This window comes from Hibiscus syriacus, unplaced genomic scaffold, assembly GCF_006381635.1.
Source record: "Hibiscus syriacus cultivar Baekdansim isolate YM2019G1 unplaced genomic scaffold, ASM638163v2 tig00111208_pilon, whole genome shotgun sequence".
In the NCBI taxonomy this organism is placed as follows: Eukaryota; Viridiplantae; Streptophyta; class Magnoliopsida; order Malvales; family Malvaceae; genus Hibiscus; species Hibiscus syriacus.
In genome coordinates, this window is record NW_024063020.1 from 1,125,116 (window position 1) to 1,149,793 (window position 24,678).

The 24,678-nt window shown below is 34.2% G+C and overlaps 1 protein-coding gene across 1 annotated transcript; it reads left to right on the forward strand.

Moving 5' to 3' along the window:
• The first annotated feature begins 18,521 nt into the window (after positions 1-18,521).
• Positions 18,522-22,602, forward strand: LOC120155807 (peroxidase 12-like). The gene is made up of 3 exons (XM_039167271.1): positions 18,522-18,815; positions 18,911-19,105; positions 21,807-22,602. The coding sequence occupies exons 1-3, from the start codon at positions 18,561-18,563 to the stop codon at positions 22,431-22,433; spliced, it is 1,077 nt and encodes a 358-aa protein (XP_039023202.1). The 5' UTR covers positions 18,522-18,560; the 3' UTR covers positions 22,434-22,602.
• Positions 22,603-24,678: the final 2,076 nt, after the last annotated feature.

Here is a 24,678-nt window from a genome sequence, read left to right on the forward strand (position 1 = left end):
ATTAACTTAAAAATATTTACTGAACTGAAATTACCTAAAAATTTGTTTAATTTGAAAACACTCATATTTTAACTTTAAAAATATATTTTAAAGTATATATCAACCTTTAATTTATTTGTTTGTCGCACGAAAATAAATTCATTTGTAAATCAGTAATTTTACTAAACCATGTATTTTTGTGAAATCTTTTAAAAACATAATATCATAATATATTATTTTCATGCATAAATACTGATAAATTAAACCAAGTAAAATAAACTAAAATAGTTCTAGTTTACTATTACAGATTATTAAAAATAAATACGATAAATAGAAATCACTGACATAATTATACATGTCACTATAAGTCAAAAGAAATATCATAGATGTCTTACTGATACTGATGATATGTGTGTCTTTCCAAAAAGATGCTTCGATAGCTCCTTACTAATCGTACTTATCTTTATTAGAACCTACGCATGAAAATCATCACGCACTAAGTATAACTTAGTGAGGCAATAATACTAAATGTGAGATAAAATAAATAAAATATCGAAATATATAAAATCATTAAAATAAAATAGACTGGATTTTTCAGAATGTTCACACTAGATATCTCATGCTGAACTTTATCATAAACCTGAAAAGAATCATCTGATAATTTTCACAAGATCATAATAAATCAGATCAGACAGAATAATCAGTCCATATTCGTTTGTAGTCAAATACTTTTCAGAACTTTCTTATTTCATTTTTATAGCCCAAAGTATATTTTAAGAGAATATAAGGTACGTGAGTTAGACGAGTGTGCGTAATACAAATCTCAGATCATCAGAGTCGGAACAGATAAGCACACACAGTGCCATCACATCGGAAATAATAATATGCACACCAAGTGCATTCAAATCAGAATATATATACTAGTATACACTCCGGTACACCACAGTATATCAGAATCAGAACATATAATTACTCCATCTCTTGGCATGCCAATTGTACCTTTGACTCTCAATATAACATACAATGAGCTTTCAGTTTATTTCGTAATCATTTGATAAACATCATATCAGAATCATAAATATATTTAATTTATATTCGTAAAATATGACATGGGCAGTTCATACCCAAAATCATTCATAAAACTTATTAACAATATTACGGATATACTTCCATAGTTAAAACATAATTCATATATTTGAAATAAATAATGTGAGGTTGACTTATCGCAAGTCATCCTTGATCAAAATAATTAAATAAATAAACTGCACTCACATTTGCCTCACTACAAAACTTGTATACGATAATACTAGTCACAAGCTTTGTCCTTTCCTTTCAGATCGTTCGGATTGCTAGTTTTATTGTAATATGACAATACCAAATTATAACACAAAATATTTAAACTACATATTAGTATCGTTCTAACATAAACTCATTTTGACATTTGAAAATCTATAAAATACAATCGATAACTAAATCGATATTAACCAAACTCATAACTCCATTATAACTGCAAACTTATCGAAACACTTATGAAATTCCATAAATAATTATTCCCAACATGATTCTTCAACTTTTACCAATTATAAAATCAAACCACATATTTTAAATTCTTTCTAGAATTCAATTCAACTTTTCCTTTAATTCATAATGATCCTTCACTATTATGATAATTGTACATTATTTAATAAAATTCCAGCACTTGAATAAAATGCCCAAATAATACTTCTTCATTTAAAACTTGCAAATAAGTCCCCAAAGTTTTGGAACCTTTCGAATTCCACCAACTAACCATTAAAATGAATTCTTTTAGAATTCTTCTCAACATTTCCAATTTATTCAAAATGGTCTCTTGCCATTTAACTTCAATTCCTAGCATCCAAAAATATACTCAAACATTTAATCATTACTCTTCAGCTTGTAATCCATTTCCACGTAAATTCTAACATTTCCACATTCAGACAACTCGCACTACCTTTAAATAATCAGTATTCTGTATTGATATACACAATGGAATTTAATTTTGTTTCTTCCGTTGAAAACTAGATTCGAATACAAATCTATCCATATAAAGAAATTTTTCTAATTCATTATGTACAATTTATGGTGAATTTTCAAAGTTGACTGACAAAATCTATTTTGTGCAGAATCTGCTGTCCATTTTTCTGACATTTCCTCGGTTAAAAATTCATATATTTTTTATACAACTTAAAATTGATCAATGTTTATTTTAAACAAAACTATATTGATATACGAACACAATATATAAAAACCACCTCCAAATAATATTTATAGAATTTCTGGTGAATTTTCAAACTTACTGCCAGATTCAAAATCTAAACTGTTTTCATTAACTTCATCCTTAGGTTCTTCATCAATTCTTACAACCAATTCTTAAAATCATTAACTCTTCATAACCCCTAAAACACAAGAAATAAACATCCCTTCATCAACTCAAGATGAACTTGAACATAAACCCTAGTGATATTCATGTCAAAACGTAGCGAATTGAACGTAGAACATTTTTCCTAACTACATCGAAGTCTAATTCTCAAGAAAATAGCTTCAAAAATCAAAATAAAAATCCTTACCTTGTTAGAACTTGAACTTCCTGCCAAATGAAGGAACAAGCTGATAATGCTCAAGTGTCTTGAATACTCTAATGTTAATTAGGCTTAACACATGGCTAAATAACATTAAAATGGAATTTTTTTATTCAATTATTAAGAAATTCCATTTTTACCATTAATGAAACTTAAAAATTACCAATTGCCATTGTCGTCTTTTCCAGCAAAATATTCTTTGGTCAAAGATGAATCAACTTGACTTTGAATTTCGAAATTGATAATGCAATTTTCAAAAATTACATTTTAGTCACTAAAATTTCACTGTTTTGGACAAATATGAAAATTTGCATTGTTCTGAGCAAAATTTCTCTGATATAAAATATGAAAATAATATTTTCAACCATTTTATAACATCCTTCAAATTTTCGTAAAATTTCAGCTCGATCCGATTATCCGACTTTAATACCGAACTTTACTCCTTTCTAGTTTTTAACATAATTCCCGTATCAATAATATAATTCTCACTAAAATCTCTGTTTTAATCCAAACTGTTCATTTATAGGCTAAAATATATAACTTTTCAAAATTACAATTTTGATCCTTAAACTTTTCAAAGTTTATACTTTAGCCACTAAACTTTCAAAACTTATATTTTAGTCACTAAACAAAATTTGGGGTATTACAATTGCTCACTGATTCCACCACAAAGTCGCAGTTTTTTTTTTTTTTTTTTGGGGAAGAAAACAGCTTGAAGTCCATTTGGTCCTGGTGCTTTGAAAGCTCCAATGTTGAGGAAAGCCTCATGTATTTCATCGTTGGAGACGAGGCTTATAAGAGCATCTGCATTCCTCTTCGGCATTGGTTGGAAAATTCCTTTGATGTTGTAATTATGTTCATTCGCGCCTGAAGATGTGAAGAGTTGAATGTAGAAATCTCTCGCAAGGCTTGATAGTTCATTTTGGTCGGTGCACCAACTTCCTGTTCTAGGACTGTTAATAGTTTGGCTAGAAGCTGGTCTTCTAGTTTGGTCAAGAATTCAGATTTTCGTTGCTGTAAGAATCTGTCAATTCCTCTTAGTCGGGCCAGAAGTTGTTTTTTTTTCCTCCCTATATGACCAAAGACTTCCCAATTCCACTTGGTAAGCGCTTCTTTTAAGGATTGGATGTTTTCCTTATTTGGTCGGTCGTTCTTCCATTTCTCTGCGAGTAACTTCTTAAATTATGGGTGTTCCTGCCAAGCTGCAATGAATCGAAAAGGCCTTGTGATTTTTTCCTTGCTTTTTTCTTTCAAGAAGAAGAGTAGCGGTCTATGATCCGAACCAATTCGCTCTAAGTGTGTTACGCTTGCGTCTGAAAATTTAGTATTCCAGACTTGGTTCACAAGACACCGATTACGTCTTTGTTTCAAACTACCTCGTGACCATGAATATGGGGGTTCGATAAATCCTAGATCTATCAAACCAGCATACTGTATGAAATTTAAAAATCGTTTGTTTCCTCCTTTTGATCGATAAGAGCCTCCCGTTCTTTCCTCCGGGCATGCTATGTTGTTGAAATCACCCCCAAAAACCCAATGGGTGTTATCTCCTGGAGCGAGTTTGATTAACTGATCCCAAAGGTGTTTCCTCATCGTGCTTTTAGGGCTTGCATATACAACAGTAAATTGCATCCATGAGTTGGCTGCTTGATCTCAGATCTTTCCATTTATAAACTGGTTTGATATGTGCAGAATCTCCATGTCAATTGAATCTCTCCACATTAGCCATATGCCTCGTTTGAATCCATTGGCTTCCACACGATAGGAGTTGGTAAAACCAAGTTTTGACATTATTTTATCAGCATGCTTCTCGGATACTCGGGTTTTAAAAGGTGCGACCACACTAGGTTCATGTTCTTTGATAAGAAATCTAAATATTCTTAGAAAATTTGGGCTTGCTGCACCCCGACAGTTCCAAAAATATGAATGACATTATTAAACTGTAATGGTGGGATCAAGAGACTTAGAGCTCGGCTCTATAATCGGGATCATCCTGAACTTCAATATCAACCAATTTGTCCGAGTGTTCACCACCCAAGCTGGGTTCATTTTCCACTTGTATATCCATTTGTTTGCTTTGATCATCGTTTGCATCAAATTCATTTTCTGGTTTTCTTCCGCTAGCTGCACAAGCATCCAACTGTTTTGAAAAGTTTTTAGACCATTCAAGCGGAACGGTGTGTAGTGTAGATTGTGGTTCGTTTGTTTTCCAGATCCTCAAATCCCTTTTCTTGGTTTCTGGGGGCATTCTAATGTTTAATCCTTTAGTCTTAGTAGACTTGGTATTGGTCTGTGAGTTTGATTCGAAACCTTGTTCCTTGATTTCTATGGCTTTATGATTACCTTTTGTATTTGAGACCGTATGGGTTGTTGCCTCGGTAGTTTAGCCTTCAACTGATGGCATTACAGACACACTCGCTTTTACTGTTTGTTTCGGGTCTGTTTTCTGCAGTTCTTTTTCTAGGTTTGAGACTATGTTTGCAATATTTTTTGAGGATTGTTTCCGGTGTTGTGTTTTAGTGTTGGGGGTTGTTTTCTTTGGGATCAGAACAATGGTTTGTGAGTCTAGGGAGCTTTCAGTAGCTATAGGTTTCGTGCGAACAGTTTCCACGTTGTTATCTGTGTCCTCATCCCTTAGTATTGTAAATCTTGAACCCATTGGTTGGTTAACTGGTTTTCCATTGTTGTTCTCTGTGTGAGGTCTTGCACTTACTCTACGCCGTCGATTGTTTGCTATCATCCAGGGGCCATAGGTTTCTTCGGTGGTAGTATTTGTGTTTGTTGGTTACACCTGTTGATCTTTTTCTGTTGTTATTTCCATTGTAGAGCTGGAGGGAGTGCATGTTTCTTTGGTGTGACCGTATATCCCACATGTGTAGCAAATTTACTGGAGTCCTTTATATTCTAGTTTCTGTATGAAGTTGTCGATGCCAATGCATGGTTTGAGAGGTTTATTCAAGTCTACCATTACCACTAGTCTCGCGAACTTGCCTTGGGTGTTGTAATCCACTTTCATTACTTGTTGTCGTTAACGTTTTTCGCCCGGGTGAGAAGAAAAAACTAGTACGACTTAGGCGTTTTTCTTTGAAAATATTTTGAAATGTGAGGACTCACCACCAATCGTTTAAGGCGCAATTGGAACACCATAAAATCGGGTAATTTTAATAAAATATTTTTATTTTATAAAAATACCAAATTTGGGGTATACGAAAACTAGAAATTATGTTAAGGTGTCGGTTACGCGTAGGGAATAATTAATACCCCACAACACCAAAAAATTGGTACCTAATTGATTACCATATATTTAAAAAATTAGAAATCTTGAGTTCGAGCTTTATTTAATAAAAAGTTCACTATGGATGCACAGTTGAAAAGGATGTTCGTTTATTTAAGCCAATAGTGTTCACCCCTTGCATGAATGCGGGAGATCGACTATTATGCCCAATAACTGGACATTGCCTTAATTTTAAGAAATCATGATGCGGTCTTGAAAAGGATGTCAACCTACTCCAAGAATCACCATTAGTCACCCCCGAGCATACTTGCAGGAGATATATCATTGACTCCTTAATAAGTCAGCATTGTCTTAGGTTTTTAAAAAAATTGCAATCAAACAATCGATTTAAAAGCCTAATTTTACTAGATGAGTAATTTAAGAGATTTCCTACCTAAAGTTGTCAAAACATATAATTAAAGAATCTAGTGGACTAAACCTAAAATGAGTCTATAATATTAACCCTAGTTGATTTTATCAACCAATTATTGATCAATCGAGCATTTTCTTACTAAAACTCAAATCGAATCATCCCCTAAGTAAAGGACTAAGATGAAATTAAACCTAAGGTGTGGGCTCTAATTGTTACCCTAATTGATTATGTTAATTTAAAATTCTAATTAAAAGTTTAAGGAAACTCTAAAGTCCAAGGACTAAAGTGTAAAAAAACTAAAGTCTAAGGACCTAAGTGTAAAAAAACTAAAGTCTAGGGCCTATATGTAAAAAATCTAAAGTCTAAGGACCTAAGTGTGAAAAATCTAATCCTAGAGGGCTAAAATTGAAAATACAACTAGTCTAGGGACTAAAATAAAAAAATCAACTAAGAGATAAAATTGTAATTAAAATAAATCAATTTGAAATTAGGGGCTAAATTGCAAATTTATAAGATATTTAGGGGTTAAATAACAATTAATTAAATAAATAAAATATCTGACTAAATTGAAATAAATGTAAACATTTGGCATGAAATTAAAAAATTAGAACAAGGACCTTAATGCAAAAATGCGGGTAATGTAGAGTGACCTAAAAGAAAATAAACCAAGAATTAGTGTTAGAAAATAAAAGTGGAAAATAGCCGAATAAGGACAAAAATCAGAATAATTAAAAGCAATAATAAAAAAAGTGACCAAAATGAACACGGATGAAACCAAGGGGGTTGCGCGCGTAATTAGCCCCCCGGTTCCCAAAATGCACAACATCGGGGAAGAGGTACAAAACGACGTCGTTTAGCTAGGTGTGAAAACGATATTATTTTGTAATGCCTATAAATAGGCTGATTTTTTGTTTTTGGTTTTTTTTTATTTTGCACAGTACTCTCTCTCTCCCCTCACTCCCGTTTCTCTGCCTTTTCTCTAACGTGGAGTGCCAAGTGGTCGTGCCACTGTGCCGGCCGTCTTCGTCGATGGTTGTTTGCCACCAAACTTTCATGGAAGCTTCGTCTCGACATGGGGAGCACGTATCCACCACCCGTTTCGCGAGATTCGGCCTCCTCTACCGTGATATAAACTGAAACCCTTTAGCTTTCAAGGCTCCAGTCTGCCTCCAGCCTATGTTGGATCGAGATATTTTTTAGTATGTGGTTCACCGGTGTCTTCTCTCCCTTCTCAATATTTAGATCGACGAGCGGACCTCCTGAACATCGGTGAAGCCTCCGGCTGAGAAGTAAAGTCCCATCCTCTCTTTTCGATTTTTTTCATTCCTCTCTCTTTGTTTTTTTCGTTCATTTGCACTTGTTTTTGTTTAGTTCGAATGGATATGAGGATAAAAAAAATGTGTTTGGTTTCTTTGTATTTTTGGTTAGTTTTTGAATAGAATGAAAATAAAAAATTGAAGAAAAATAGATGCTGGAAATGAAGTTGTATTGCCTCTTTGAAATTGAATCAAGAGAGCCCTCTGTTACATATATGATTTTTTTTTTTCTGAGAGCCCCCTTACAAATGTGTTGTGGGGGGTTTTTTATAACCCAATTACATTTGTTTTATCTTGTAGGCTGCTGATGGGAGCTTGGTATAGGTGACCAAAAGGTTAGACACCGACGCAGACAACGGTGGCAGGCGATCGGCATGTCAGGCACTGGTGCAGGCAGCAGGGCAGCCGAATTTCACGGGATATATCCCTATTTTTTGACTTTTTTTGTAACTTTTGTAATTTAACAACAATAATAATAATAATAATAAATGGTGATTTCAACTGCTCCTCTTTGCTTATTGTTGTGCAACGGGAATAGAGCAAAGATGTAAGGCACCATTTTTTGCTTCGTTATTCTTTGTGAGTTCTTCTCATTATTAACTCTTCGTTTACCCACCTCCTTGTGTGATGGATGATTTCAGGTTGAACAAGCTCTTCTCATTACGAACTTCTTCTCCCTTGTTGGATGAGTTTTTCTCATTATGAACCATTCCTTAGAAATGTTGATTCATCTCCTTGTACGAGGGACGATTTCAGGTTAAACAAGCGTTTCTCATTACGAACTTCTTCTCCATTGTCGGACAAGTTCTTCTCATTATGAACCTTTCTACAGGAAATGTTAATATATATTTTTTCTGTGATGGATGACCCAAGGTTGAATAAGTTCTTCTCATTATAAGCTTCTTCTCCCTCGTTGGATGAGTTCTTCTCATTACGAACCCATCATCGGATGAGTTCTTCTCATCATGAACTTTTCTTCCGAAATATTGGTCTATCTCCTTGTGCATCAGACGTGTCGAGTTCTGAACAAGTTCTTCTCATTACGAACTTCTTCCTTGGATGAGTTCTTCTCATTACGAACTCTTTATTTATCCACCTTCTAGTGCGATCGACGATTCCAGGTTGAACAAGCTATTCTCATTGCAAACTTCTTCTTCTTTATTGGACGAGTTCTTCTCATTATGAACCTTTCCCTAGAAATGGTGATACATCTCCTTATGTGACGGATGTGTCGTGTTCTGAACAAGTTCTTCTCATTAAGAACTTCCTCATCGGATGATTTCTTCTCATTATGAACTCTCCACTAAAAATGTTGATCCACCTCTTTCTGTGATGGAATCGAGTAAAGGTTGAACTTCTTCTCATTATGAACTTCTTCTCCCCCATCAGGTGAGTTCTTCTCATTATGAACTCTCCATTGGAAATATTAACCCACCTCCTTTTACGATGGAATTGAGTAAATGTTGAACAAGTTCTTCTCATTATGAACTTCTTCTCCCTCATCGAATGAGTTCTTCTCATTATGAACCCTTTACTGGAAATGTTGACCCATCTCATTCTGCGATGGATGGAGAATTTTAAACCTGCAAACATATTATCATGTGTCAGTAGTGAACTGAAGGTCTCTAATTATTTGCTGATATCCACATCTTTCAATGGTGGAAAGGTTGACTGAATCTTTTTTGAAATCATCTTCTTTCTCACGAAGTCGTGAAATTAGATCTTTGTTGACATTTTGAATTCATGTCAAACATTTAATGTTGTTAGGAAGAATGTGTATGCTCATATTCTACAAATGCCTGAATATGCATGATGTCATTTTAGCACTGCGATCTCCACTATCTTGTAAATATTTGCTTTTTTATCTTTGTTAGGTCTTCGTTCTTGTTCCACCAGTGTAGTGGCTCGAAAGGTTTAATTAAGCAAGAAACATTTGAAAATCAAACTTAGTTTCTTTAAAAATTCTTTTGAAACCATCATATCAATTGGGTGACACGCCCCACTTCAAAGTATTGATTGGGCTCCTTGATCATCGAGGTTTAGCCTCTTTGAACAAAATTTCTTCCATTCGATGCTTGAATTATGCTATTTCTTCGCTCCTTTTTTTAAAGATCTATAAAAATATGTATTAATGCATAAAATGTGAATTCAATGGATATGTAATGCATGAGATTCTTGTATGAAGAAATGTTAATCATCAATTTTTCTTCTGGTTTCAAAGTGGAGAACTCAGTCTTCCTTCATTTAATCATTCTTGAATGGATCATGCCGCGAAAACTTTACAGTTTGAGCTTGCAATTTGTATGAGAACATCCTGATTATCTTGTGCAATCATGTCTTTTTTGTCTTCTATATTTTGGTTTCTTTGTTGAAGTTTTAGAAGAAGTGCTCTTTTATAATTCTTCCTAAATTCAGGTATGTGGTCTTCATGCCTCTTTTTGTCTCCGATTCAATGGTTTTATTAAAATTGTTTCATTTTCATGGTAAACACTTATTGTCTTCATATTTTGCCCCTTGACATTCCAAGCAGTGAGGCTCATCCTCAATTTATTCTTGATTTGAATCTCGAGATTTAGTTTTGGTAATGGCCCAATATGGGTACTCATGGCTCTTTTCGTGCCGAAATATCTTAATCTCGAATAGTCTTACGCTTGTGTCACTAATCAACAATCACATGCCATCAATAGAAGTGTTATCGAGTAGTTTAAGGGCTTCTCTTCATGATGCCCCGATCAGATGGACACTTAAGAAGTGATCAATTCTTCTAACAGAAATGTCTTAAATCTTTGCTATGAGCTGAGATAATAGAGAAGCTCAAAATAAATCGTACCCCATTTGACTAAGGCGATCGTCTGGTTCTTGATGGGCTAATGATGTTGATAAAGTCACAAAGAAATGTGAGAATGTCTTCTCTTTGATTCTTCTGATCTTTCGGACATGTTGGCTTTTGAGATTGTGAAATGTCTTCATTACTCTAGCATCGTTTGTTCTTCTTCTCCAATTGAGGCAGAATGAGCCTCACCAGCTTAAATGATATTTTTTTCACTTGAGATTGTCCTATTTGAAAATATTTTTCTTCCTATTTCAATTTTAGAAATATGAAAAAGTTTGATGAATAAGTTTTAAAAATACTGACATTTTCTTCAGGCTCACAATCAAAACAAATTGTAAAACAAGAGTTAATTGAATATGAAGTAAGTCAAATTCTATTTTAATCCTTCAAAAAGTATATCTATTTGACAAGTTTATAGATTGATGTTGATTTAAGGCTTAGGTTGACTTTTGGAGGTAGAGTGTTTCAGGTTGATTTGGGGAGGTAATGTGTTTCAGGTTGGTTTATTTGGTTGAGATCTTGCATCCTTGATTTTGGTGTTCATTGATATAGAAAAGTAGTTGGTATGCTCATCTTCTAGAAATATTCTCTGATTCCCAACTCTTATAAGTACCTTTAAGCGGCATACTGCTTTATCGTATAGGATCTCTTATTATGCAATAGCTACATGATCTGCTTATTCGAGCCGCCTTTTCAGGTTTTCAACTCGAATCCTCTTTTGGTTTCAAAACGTTATTACATCTTGAACCCTTTTTTTTTATTTTTCCCTATCATGTATTAAAGATTTTAGAAAACCATTTTTGCAAATAAAAATTAACCCTGAGGTGCGAAATAAAATTTGAAGATAGTCTATCCACTTAGAAATCCATGTATGGTTAAAGGGACTTTTCAGGCATGTAACGTAGGCCAGGGCTCAACGTTATGAAAGAAAATGATAAATGCACCCAAACATGTATTTAAGGGTGATCGAACCAATGATCAACTTGTGCTAACATCTTCAATCTTGCTCTGCATGATTTGAATCTGCTTACAACCATTTCATTTTCTTCATTTTCTTGGATCCCTCTAGACTATCATTTTTGGGTTTTCACCCTATAGTTCATCTCCATCTCGCTATGCCATCGTATTCTTGATCTTCTTATTGAATCCGGATCTTCGAACTAGTCGTACTTAATCAACCTTGTGGTTTGAGGATCATTGAGTCACTCGTCTTGAAGTATTTGATATGTTTTCTTTCTTCTTCTTTTTTCCCCTTTTTTGCTTTCTTTTCTCTCTCTCTTTTTATGTTTTTTCTTCTTTTTTCTATATCTTCTTTTTTCTCTCTGTGTTTTCAACTTGATTTGATCTTTGAGCGCTTTGTATTTGATCCACCTTGTGGTATCTTGTTATTTCCCACTTTATTTCACCATGACTTGCCTCTGTAATAAAATCTGGATTGATGGCTTTCATTCTTGCAAGCATATTTTCTTCACCTTGCCCCTTGGTGTAGAGGGTGATCCTTGGTTAAGGTTGAATTAGAAGAAAAATACTATAAGCTCAAGTGGGGACAACAAGTTAATATAGGGATAAATGAAAGAAAGTCATTCATCATCTCATTCACAAAAGTCTTTGTAAAAGAGGTATCTCCAGGGGGATGAGTATTCATGATTAACCTTATTTACATGAAAACAATGTAATTAATGCATGATAAAATTATTTCAATTATTCCCTTTATTTCTCATTCTTCTATTCGCTCATGGTATGCCCCAATTACTCAAGCTTATCTTTGGAAAGTCGATCCACGATACGTCATCTCGCTTTTCTTGTAGGAATGGTTAATGTACACGCGTACATCTTGTACTTTATGCCTTCAAGTTTTGTTGAGGTTAGGAAATGAATGTTGGTTCTATGTCTAGGAAGGAAAATGAGTGAATCTGAAGCCATCTATCCTGGAAAAGTAGTGTTAAGGTAGAACCAACTCTATCTGGGAAGGTAAAAGTACATGTTTGGTGGTCCGAGGAGGATAAGGGTATGACTTCAGAGCTTCAAAGGGTGGTGATGTCGAGGTTCAATTTTTTGGTAACAAACATACACCATGTAAGGAAACGAGTAAGGGTGTTCAACTTTGGAGGGAACACGAGAGGTCTAATCTTGCCATTTGTCAAAGATCTATAATTAATGAAATAGTAAAAATCATTTGATATTCAAAGAATTACAAGACTAAAACTTGATTTATTGCTCATAACCTTAGAAAATGACATAAGTTAAATCATCAAACTATTTTAAGAAAATAAAGAAATAACAAAAACATGTTCAAATAGAGCAATGTTAGTGTAATAAGGCTTCATGGTGGATGTAAGAACGTTTTCCTGATTAGCACCAGAATGTCTCATTACAAGTTAAATGTCAATGCCCCTGGGTCAAATAAATTTTGGATCTTGCTCTTCGATGCCCCACAGATCTTAATGGTGTGCCTCGAACTTCAGACAGTGTTAACATCACGTCCATAGCTCTCAATTCTTTTCTAGGTACAAATGGGGTGACTTCAATTTACCTCAAAAACTTCTTTCACAAGTTTCTCCGTGAGTTACTCCTAGGATTCATGATTAATGCACGTTGAAATGCAATGTATGATGTATAGATGTGAATGCAAAGATGCACATACGAATGTAAAAATAAATAAATGGGAATGCAAAATGCGAGATGCAAATGCAACAAAGGAATTTATCCCAAAAGTAATTGTTCCTTGAACAATTCTTGAGAAACCGAAAATGTCTCGGTACACTGGGGAAGTGAAAATCTGGTTCATCTTCAAGTTGTCCAGCTCCTGCGAGCGTTTGGGTATTGCATCATCTTTCATCAGATTTAGGCATATTGAAAACCTTCAGAGCTTCTACTTCGTCTCCTACTTTTAGAAATTTATCGAGCTGGTTCGTGACCTTCAACTATTGGCTTTAGCATCGAATCTTCTTGAGTCCAACTTGTTACCTCAGTAGGTAGATGTTCGGCTTGTCTCCTTAGTAGGTATATTATCTCTTGACGCTACTCGATCTACGTAAAGAATCTTCGAAATTCTATCTAACCTAATGAAAGGCATTGATGTGGGCATTATTTTTCAAGAACCTTATAAAAGATAAGTTATTCCAAGGATCAATACCTTTGAAGGATATGTCATATTCATGCAAAAATATAACAAAAGACAAGACAAAACAAAAGGAAATCAAGTTAGTAGAAACAAGATAAAAAAGAATAAAGTTAGTTAAAATGATTATTCAAAGAAATATAAGCTTAGAAAAAAAATAATTAAATACGACTCAAAGTTGAGACTGAAAAATAAAGTATGCAAAGGAAATTAAGAGTCTTAACCACATGCGTTCTAGTTCTCTTAGGTTATCAACATGGCTCTAGCGGGGTATGTTTACTAAATTCTCTACATGAAGTCTGGTTCTAGCAAAGGGTTCCTAAGTTGTCCTTACAACCTGCTACGGTTAACAAGGACCCCGATTCTATCCCATTATAAACTTGAAAATCATATTCAACTTAGGGGATCACACCACTAAAAGTGTATCTCGGAACAGATATCCAGACATGCAACTTAGGATGCTTTCCAGAGGTAATTTGACAGACCCACACGAGGAATCCCAATGCTCCCCATGAGGTGTGATGTTTCCCCCTACTTAAGTAAATCGAGATCGAGCTCAGTTTTAGAGCTATGATATGCAACATTCCTAAATATTCACAAAAGTGTAAGCATTAATCAGAGAGAAAATCTTTTTTTTAAATAACATAATGAACTGTAAATTAAATAAATTCAAACTCAAAATTTCTAAATTCCAAATGTAGGGTAATCAACTCATGGCTTGACTCTCGATTTGTTTTAGAAAACAAAATGTCCCCAGCGGAGTCGTCAAGATGTCGTCACCATTTTTCGCTCGGGTCAGAAAAAAACTAGAACGACATAGGGGTTTTTCTTTGAAAATATTTTGAAATGTGAGGAGTCTCCACCAACCGTTTAAGGTGTGATTGGAACATCATAAAATCAAGTAATTTTAATAAAACATTTTTATTTTATAAAAATATTGAGTTTGGGGTCTAAGAAAACTAAAAATCAGGTTCATGAGTCAGTTACGGGTAGGGAAGGATTAACACCCCCACAACGCCAAAACATTTGGTACCTAGTTGATTACCTTATATTTAAAAATTGAAAATCTTGAGTTCGAACTTTATTTAATAAAAAATTCACTATGGATGCATAGTTGAAAATGATGTTTGTTTATTTAAGCCAATAGTGTTTGCCCTCAGAATGAATGCGGGAGATCAACTATTATGCCCAATAACCGGAAATTTCCTTGATTTTAAGAAATCAGGATACGGTCTTGAAAGGATGTCAACCTACTTCAGGAATCACCAGTAGTTATCTGCTGAGCATACATGCAGGAGATATACCATTGACTCCCTAATAAGTGAACATTGCCTTAGGTTTTTAAAAAATACAATCAAACAATCAATTTTAAACCCTAACGAGTAATTTAATGGATTTCCTACCTAAAGTTGTTGAATTATGTAATTAAAGAATCTAGAGGGCTAAACCTAAAATGAGTCTATAATATTACCCTTAGCTGATTTTATCAACCAATTATTAAATCGGATAATTGATTTGATCAATCAGGCATTTTCTTGCAAAAACTCAAATCGAATCATCTCATAAGTAAAGGACTAAGATGAAATTAAACCTAAGGCGCGGGCTCTAATTGTCACCCTAATCGATTATGTTAATTTAAAATTCTAATTAAAAGTTTAAGGACTAAAATATGATAACTCTAAAGTCTAGGAACTAAATTGTAAAAAAACTAAAGTCTAGAGACCTAAGTGTGAAAAATCTAATCCTAGAGGGTTAAAATTGAAAATACAACTAGTCTAGGGACTAAAATAAAAAAATAGAACAACTCAGGGAGAAAATTGTAATTAAAATAAATAAATTCGAAATTAGTGACTAAATTGCAAATTTATATGATATTTAGGAGTTAAATAACAATTAATTAAATAAATAAAACATGTGACTAAATTGAAATAAATATAAAAATTCGGTATGAAATTAAATAATTAGAACAGGGACCTTAATGCAAAAATACGTGTAATGTAGAGGGACCTGAAAGAAATTAAACTAAGAATTAGTGTTAGAAAATAAAAGTGAAAAATAACCGAATAAGGATAAAAATCAGAATAATTAAATGAAATAAAAAATAAAAAATGTTACCAAAATGAACACGGAGGAAACCAAGGGGTTGTGTGTGTAATTAGCCCATTGATTCCCAAAACGCACAACATCGTGGGAGAAGTGCAAAATGACGTCATTTAGCTAGGTGCCAAAACGACACCGTTTTGTAATGCATATAAATAGGTCAATTTTTTTTTCATTTTGCACAGAACTCTCTCTCGCTCCTCACTCCCGTTTCTCTGCCTTCTCTCTAACTAGGAGTGCCCGATGGTCGCGCCAGACGCCAACCGCCTTTGTCGATGGCCGTTGGCCACCAAACTTTCAAGGGAGCTTTGTCTCGGCACGGGTAGCATGGATCAGATGTCCGTTTCGCAAGATTCGGCCTCTCCACCGTAAAATAAGTCGAAACCCTTTGGCTTTCAAGGCTATGGTATGCCTCCGGCCGCCTTTGGATCGAGATAATTTTTTAGTATGTGGGTCATTGGTGTCTTCTCTCCCTTCTCAACGGTTGGATCTACTAATGGACCTCACGAATGCCGACGAAGCCTCCAGTCGATATGTAAAGTCCCCTCATCTCTCTTTACAATTTTTTTTCATTCCTCTCTCCCTTTGATTTTTTTTGTTCATTTGCACTTGTTTTTGTTTGGTTCGAATGGATATGACCATGAAAAATATGTTTGGTTTCTTTGTATTTTTTTGTTAGTTTTCGAATGGAATTTAAATAAAAAAATTGAAGAAAAATAGATTATGGAAATGAAGTTGTATTGCCTCTTTGATGAATCAAGATCGATATGATTTTTTAATATGTGGTTCACAGTTTATTCTCTCCCTTCTCAACAGTTGGATCGACAAACGGACCTCCCGAATGCCGATGAAGCCTCCAGTCGAGAGGTAAGGTCCCCTCCTCTATCTTTTCAATTTTTTCTATTCCTCTCTCTTCGATTTTTTTCGTTCATTCACACTTGATTTGTTTGGTTTTAATGGATATAAGGATGAAAAAAGGTGTTTGGTTTCTTTTTATTTTTTTGTTAGTTTTCAAATGGAATGCAAATAAAAAATTGAAGAAAAATAGATGTTGGAAATGAAGTTGTATTGCCTCTTTGAAATTGAATCGGAAGAGCCCTTTACAAATGTGTTATTGGGGTTTTTTATTATCCAATTACATTTGGTTTTTTCTTGCAGCCTACTGATGGGAGCTTGGTACAGGTGATTGGTGGGTTAGACACCGGTGCAGACGGTGATGGCAGGCGACCGGCATGTCAGGCACTGGTGCAGCAGCATGGCAGCCGGATTTCACGGGATATGTCCATGATTTTTGACTTTTTTTTTATAACTTTTGTAATTTAATAATAATAATAATAAAATGGTGATTTCACTTGTCCTACCACCTTCGCAATTCTTCGAAACAGAGCTTTGCAGTAGTATCGATTTGGCAAACCGGGTAATCGGATCCAAACTATAACATGTTTTCTGAGTTGTTTCCGGATTATTCTTTGGTTCAAGATTGATTTCCTTATTTGTTTCTTTGTTTCCATCATCTTCCATGTTGATGGCCTCCGTTTGCATGGCTGTTGTATCCTCTGCAGGTTCGTCTTTCCTTATCTTTTTGGCCGTTTGTTGGTCTTCAGGCCGAATAGGAGAACCTGGACGTTCGAGTATGGGGGCAATCCCAGATTGGGTGTATCTTCCGTTGGTCTAGGGTTTCTTGTGTTTTTGTCGATAACGATATCTTCCATGGTGGGCGGCTCGCTTTTAGGAAGTGGTTAAACGATAACCAGTTACATTAACACACTTTTAGGAAGTGGTTAAACGATAACCAGTTACATTAACACACTTTTAGGAAGTGGTTAAAGGATAACCAGTTACATTAAATACTGTGTTATCCTAAAGTATTGATTTTTTAACTAGGTAAGATAAAACTATTTAAAAAAATTATCAGATCTTAAAAAGTTTAAGATTTTAAATTTAAATCTGATAATATGTCGATTTAATCTGGATTTATTCTGATAAATTATTTTGAGTTCAATTAAGTGTATATAATTTATTTTAATTATAAAGTTGATATAATTACACAATAACCCCTAACTTCAAAAGAAGAAAAATATAGCTTTATTAACGAATGTAGGTATGAAGTTTATTATTGAGAGTAAGTATAACTAATCCATCTCAAATTTGTATTGATTCTTAATGAGATCTCAATCCACCTATCTTATGAAAATAAATCAAAGATTTCGAATCTAATGTTAAACCGACATGACATTACACAAAATCTTTGTCAAACTTGCAATTGTTATTATTATTTAGAAGAGAGGATGATGATAACGGATGTAAGACTTTATGTTAAAAGACATGAATTTTTAAAAAGTTATATTAAAAAATTTAATGATGTAAAATTATAAAAATTCAAGAAGTGTAAAATTAAATCGATAATAGAAAATACACACAAAAATAGTTAAACTATATGAGAATTTAAAACTTTCAGGACATGCGACTGCCCTCTTACTAAAGATGAGCATGGGTCGAGTTAGGTTTTTGATCGACTCGAACTTGGTTTGACCTAAGTTTAGGAAGACTCTTATCGACTTGATTTTCGGGTAAAATTATTAGTTGAATTGACATGAAACAAATACTTTATTGAAAAAAATAAATAGAACTTATTCTTATAGTCTTCCTTAAATATATAAGATATAATTATATTATCATCTCGGGTCGAGTTTACCCTAAATTTAAATTCCATGCGACTCGACCTTAATTTTTAAAAGGTCAAATCCACCCGAATATAAATTTAAAAAAAAAAACTCGACTTGACACAATCAAATCAAAATTTATCTGATTTTAATCCTATATAGATTCATATCCTTGACATCCCACGGTCCGTCCATGGAGAGGACTAATGTGAATAAAATCTAAATGAATGACTTGAAAAGCTATAAATAAGACCACGTTATGTTTTGTCCAATACACGAAAGAAACAACAAGAAGCTAGCCATGGCTATAGCTACCAAACCTTTCATTGCTTTCCTTTTCATCTCTTCTGTTTTGCTTGCTCCTTACTTATCTATCTCGGAGGGCACCGTCGACCAGCCGACTCCGATCGTGAGTGGTCTCTCCTGGACATTCTACCAAAACACATGTCCCGTCCTCGAATTCATTATAAGGGACTACTTGATGTCGGTCTTCATTAGCGACATAGGCCAAGCTGCCGGCTTGCTCCGTCTTCATTTCCATGATTGCTTCGTCCAGGTACGTCATGGAACGCTATAACGTCCGACGAATTATTGCAGTATGATGTATAACCATCGTTGTTTTATGATCTTTTCGTCGATGGTTCTTATTAGGGATGTGATGCATCGGTGTTGTTGGATGGATCGGCAAGTGGACCTGGGGAACAAGAAGCTCCACCGAACCTCACCCTGAGGGATAGGGCATTCGAGATCATCAACGAACTGCGCAGTCGCATCGAAAACGCCTGTGGAAGAGTCGTCTCCTGTGCTGATATCCTTGCTCTTGCTGCTCGTGAATCCGTGTACTTGGTATCATCTATCACTGCTACCTTTTCATATAAATTTGCATTCATATACTTTCAGATTTTATTTTTATAGGTACACAATGACTACAAAAATAAGAATCAATCCTCTAAATATGAGAACTTTTTAAGAAAGTAATATAAGTTTATTTAGAAAGAAATATGTGCACCTACGTATTAGAAACCTATGTTAATACGAACACGAATTAGACGACAATAAAGACGTACCAGTGAGGGTTTTGACTCTAATAAATCAATAAAAATAAATTAAAAACAGGATAAAGTACATAAATGGTCCTCCTACTACATGATATTGCTTTATTGAGTCTTTTGACCATTAAAAGTTATAAAATGGTCCTCGAACTATAGTAAGTTGCTTTTTTCGAGTCTATTGACTATTAAAAGTTACAAAATGGTCACTTGAGTATTCATTATATTCCAAACTTGTCATTTTCTATTAAAAATTTAGCAGCAGTTTGAGTTATTTGTTAACCTATTGAATGAGCTATGATAAAATATGATCTCATAATCCCAAACGACTATCATATCTCAGTCAGTATGTTAATGTCTAGCTTAGACAATAATTTTTTTTAACAAGAAATGACAAGTTTGAAACATAATAAATAGTCAACTGATCATTTTATAACTTTTAATAATTGAGGGACTCAACAAAGCAACTCCTCATAGTTGAAGGATCATTTTGTAATCTTTAATAGTTAAAGGACTCAATAAAGTAATATCCTATAGTCGAGGGACCATTTGTGTACTTTACTCTAAAAAATATTAGATGTGTACACTTGAAAATATTAATATTCAACCAATGTGAGATTGTAAAAAAATAATAATATCCCACATTAGTTGGATATTAACTTTTGTTTAAATATAACATTTTCAGCTTTCTTTTAATGAATGATTAGAGTTAAGGTCCTCACATGTTTATTACTATGGTTGCTTGTCTTAAAATTGAAACAAAAGTCTATGTGACATAATATAAAAATGGTTTTAGTCCCTAAAAATTACACATTCTATCAATGTAGTCTTAATTCGAAATAATATAATAAATTTATTTTTTTATATTTAAAATTTTCATCAATTTAATCATTTTTACAATACTATCAAACTAAACAAATCCATCAAATTCGAATCAAAATAGTAGGATAATTGCATTTTATCATAAAGCAACAATAATTTATTGCTAAAATTATTATTATATCATAAAAGTAACATGAAAGTAATATAATAGGGGAGAATAAAAAAATTAGAGCTATATAATTTTTAAATACGAAGAGTTAAATTTATTATTTTTTAAATTAAGATCAAATAAACATAGTATATAGTCTTTGTGTGACTAAAACTATTATTACTCCAAGTCACGTCACTATTCCATCTAATATTTAACAGCCAATAACTTATTTATAATAATATTTTAATTGAGTGACTAAATTGTAATTTTTTTTAGAAAAAATACTCGTTTGCAGAACTAATAACTGAATACTTCGTCAACATATGGCATGTGAAAATTCCATGAAGCTTACCAACTCATTTGTCATTTAGAGATCAATACATTCGTAAAAGTTAAAACATTACGTTGTATGGTTAAAATATATCGCTAGGGATGGCAACTCAACCCAAATCCGACGGGTTTCGACCCGATCCGATCTGATTGGGTCGGGTTTAGGGTAAAAAAATCTGACCCGATCCGACCCGAAAAATATATAATTTTATCCTATATATTTAGGGATAATTACAATAATATCCCTCCATATATAATTTTTTTCAATTAAGTCACTGTTTTCATTGAATAAAATTTTTTTATTATTATTTCGGGTCGGGTCGGGTTTCTAAGTTATATATTCGGGTCGGGTCGGGTGAAACCTTAATTTGGTCGGGTCGGGTCGGGTCACGGGTGGAGGACCCTTTCTTCTCGGGTCGGGTCGGGTGGCCCAAAAACCCGACCCGACCCGACCCATTGCCATCCCTATATATCGCAGATTTAATAATTTTAAAGGTTGATATTTAAATTTATTGAACGATCTCAATGATGAATAAAAGTAATTTTATTTTTTAAAAGTTCATGTTCAAACGATTACATTTACTGAATTTGTTATCATATATTAAAAAAATTCTGAACATATAATACATTATAATCACGTGAAAGTACAAAAAATTGTACTCAAATGATATTTAAAAATTAGAAAAATTACATATTTAGTCACTTAATTATTTGTAAGATTTTATTTTGGTTACCTAGCTATTTTCTTTTTCAAAATCATACCTAATTTTATATTTTGATTTCATTTTGGTCGCCTAGTGTTAGAAGAATAATAGAACCAGGGACGGATGTAGGATTTTATGTTAGGGGCGAACTTGAACTTAGGGGGGTGAACTTGAATTTATAAAATTCCAGAGGGACAAAAAAATTTCAATAAAAAATACATAGAAAAAATATAAAATATATAGTAATTTTAAATTTATAGGGAAACTGTCCTCATATCCATCCCTGAATAGAACTGCTAACGTGAGTTTTTTTAACGGCGAGTGAGCAAAATGAAATCGAAACGTAATGCTAGATATAACATTTTTAAAAATAATAGTTAGATGATCAAAACATAAACACACAAACAATTAGATGATTAAATACATAATTTACCCTTAAAATTTTATGATTTCATCGTTTGGGATAAGATTTAAGACTTCGTCCCTTGCAGTCAGGAGGTCCGTATTATGCTGTACCAATGGGAAGAAGAGATGGGTTAACTTTCGCCACCATAAATGCAACACTGCAGAACTTACCGCCGCCCTCCTCCAACGCCAGCACCATCCTCTCCATGCTCGCCACCAAAAACCTCGACCCGACCGACGTCGTAGCTCTCTCCGGCGGCCACACGATCGGCCTAAGCCATTGCACCTCTTTCACCGGCCGACTCTACCCTACCCAAGACCCCACCATGGACCAAACATTCGCCAACAACCTCAAGGTCATTTGTCCGATAGCCAATTCGACCAACACCACGGTGTTGGACATCAGGACCCCTAACATATTCGACAACAAATATTACGTCGATCTCATGAACCGACAAGGACTGTTCACCTCCGACCAAGATTTGTACACCGATAGTAGGACGAGGGGCATCGTTACTAGCTTTGCTATTGATCAGAATCTCTTCTTCCAGAGGTTTGCGGTGGCGATGATAAAGATGGGGCAGTTGAGTGTGTTGACCGGCAACGATGGGGAGATTCGTGCCAACTGCTCGGCGAGAAACGCTGGTAAAACTTCGGTTTTGGTGTCGGCGGTGGAAGAGCTGCCGGTGGAGGAGGCTCGGTCCGGGTTTTAAGTAGCTGATTAAGCTTGTTTAAAGCGTGTAGGATGTTGATTGTGACATTGTGTCATTTGTGTGTACGACTTTGGGGACTGAGTTTTGTATTTCAGCGTGTTTAGAGACTGTTCTACTCTCGTTTTTATGTACGTTTGGTTTTGTATTGAATAAATTGCATTTATATTCACCGATTTAGTAAAAAGAACAATTTTAATAGAGAAAAAAATAGCGTGACGTCAAAAATTATCCTTTAACGTTTCATTTTAGGTAGTAAAGTTATTTCATGAATGGTATAATCACCATTTTAATCCCAAACGAATAAAACATAAATCCACTAAAATAAGTTTTTTTCATTTTCCCAACGGTCCTCATGCATCTCAGCAGCACCCACCAATTTCTCCTCGCCATACCAGCTGCCAGCAAGCACTTCATCGGTCGATTAAAGCCTCATCGTTAGTCGTGTAACAAAATGAGAGAAAATAAGAAAAAATCGATCTTCTTAGAGTTTTACTGATCTAACCTTTGTAACTGGGTTTAAACACCCAAATCAAAATGTAAAAGGGGTTGACAACTCTGAAAAATAGAAAGAATAAGATTTCTATGGTATTTTACCTTTTTTTGAACCTTTCTTTTGATATGCATGTACATAGAGTAAGAAGGGGGTTAGATTGTCTACCTGTTGGTGTCCGAGCGTTGTAGAAGTCGGAGTTTGTCGCCAAAAACGGAGAGATCGAAGCCTTAGTTTCTTCAAGTTTATGGTGGAGAAGAGATAACGAACGGTCGCCTTAGGTCGCCAGAGATAGGAAAACCGAAGAGTCAAGGGAGGTTTTGAAGGGTTTAGGGTCCTTATTTGGTGATTTAGGTCTCGGATCTGAGTTTTGGACAACAAGACAAGTGGTCTAAGCTGTTTTTTGTGTTGAGTTTTGGTTTTTCGACCACTGTCGACGGTGGTCGAAGTGATGGAGCGGCATCGATGAACCGCATGTATAACTCCTAAACTCGATCTAGATGTTATGACCAAATTTTGAAGGTTACATTCTTAATAATTCATAAATGCGTAGTCTTAAATTTTTTTAGAAAGAAAAAAATATATAAATAATGGTTCCCAATAAGTTACAGAATAAATAAATATCAATAGATAAAACGTTATGGTATGATAATGAATCCATAATTACTAAACCAATGCATGCGAAAACACAATACAGAATCTCCACACAGATTATGTACCAAAAGTCCAAATGTGAAACAAACCTCAAATCCAAAAAACAATATAAAATATAAGGGTGGTCTGAAAATAGTCATTCCGTATAAAATGGTAAAATATCACTAGTCGATCATCCAAGTACCAAAACGATCATATCGATCTCGAGAATTTATAAAACAGAAAATAAAGGATGTGCTATAGAACTTTTAATGTGTCCTTTAAGTGCATGCCAAGCAACAAAGAATCCATATATATCATTTAAACCTCACACAATGTTCAATGTAGTATACCTATCATAACCAAATCTCCATACATGATATGCAAGCAATGAAATGCAACCTAGTTCACTCTACCACATCGCTATGCAATTGTTGGGTTTACCATCCTAATGGATGAATCAGTCGGTAATTAGATTTATCACCTTAACAGATGAATCAATTGATAATTGAGTTTATCATCACAATAGATGAACAATCAGTAATTCGATTCTTTCTATGATGTTATGTCATTCCGATGCAACACATAGAACGGTATCAATAACGAATATGTTCAAACTAAAGATATACGATTATAACATGTTCAATTCATCATACTTTATTTCTAAAAAAACAATTCATCATACTTTACTCATTAATATAAAATAACTCAATTATTTGATATAAATACACATCAGTAAATATAAATCATGGTCATACATATTCACATCATCAAAGATCAAGCATATCACATGCATAGCACACTCAAGTATAACACATGTAACACTAAACAAGGAACACACCTCTTGAAAGCTGTAGCACTAACGCTAAACATGTTCCCCACGTTCGGTAGCTCTAGGTTCGGGAGCTTTAGAACACGTAACTCTAGTCGAGCGGTCATTGTTTATATGAACAGGATAAGATAAATTCGGGTCTACTGACGAGCGTTTATGAGAGATCAGGTTGTATGAACCAAACCATAAATTAATATGAAATCAAACAACTAGAATCTACTCATGCCAAACCATTAAGAATAAAAATAAATACTAGATTTACGAAAGTGTACCTGAATCCATTGTTGGAG

Coding starts and splice junctions, on each gene's coding strand:
- LOC120155807 (XM_039167271.1), top strand. CDS start 18,561: ATGGCTATAGCTACCAAACCTTTCATTGCTTTCCTTTTCATCTCTTCT. Junction 18,816..18,910: donor TCCATGATTGCTTCGTCCAG/GTACGTCATGGA, acceptor GGTTCTTATTAG/GGATGTGATGCATCGGTGTT. Junction 19,106..21,806: donor CTCGTGAATCCGTGTACTTG/GTATCATCTATC, acceptor CGTCCCTTGCAG/TCAGGAGGTCCGTATTATGC.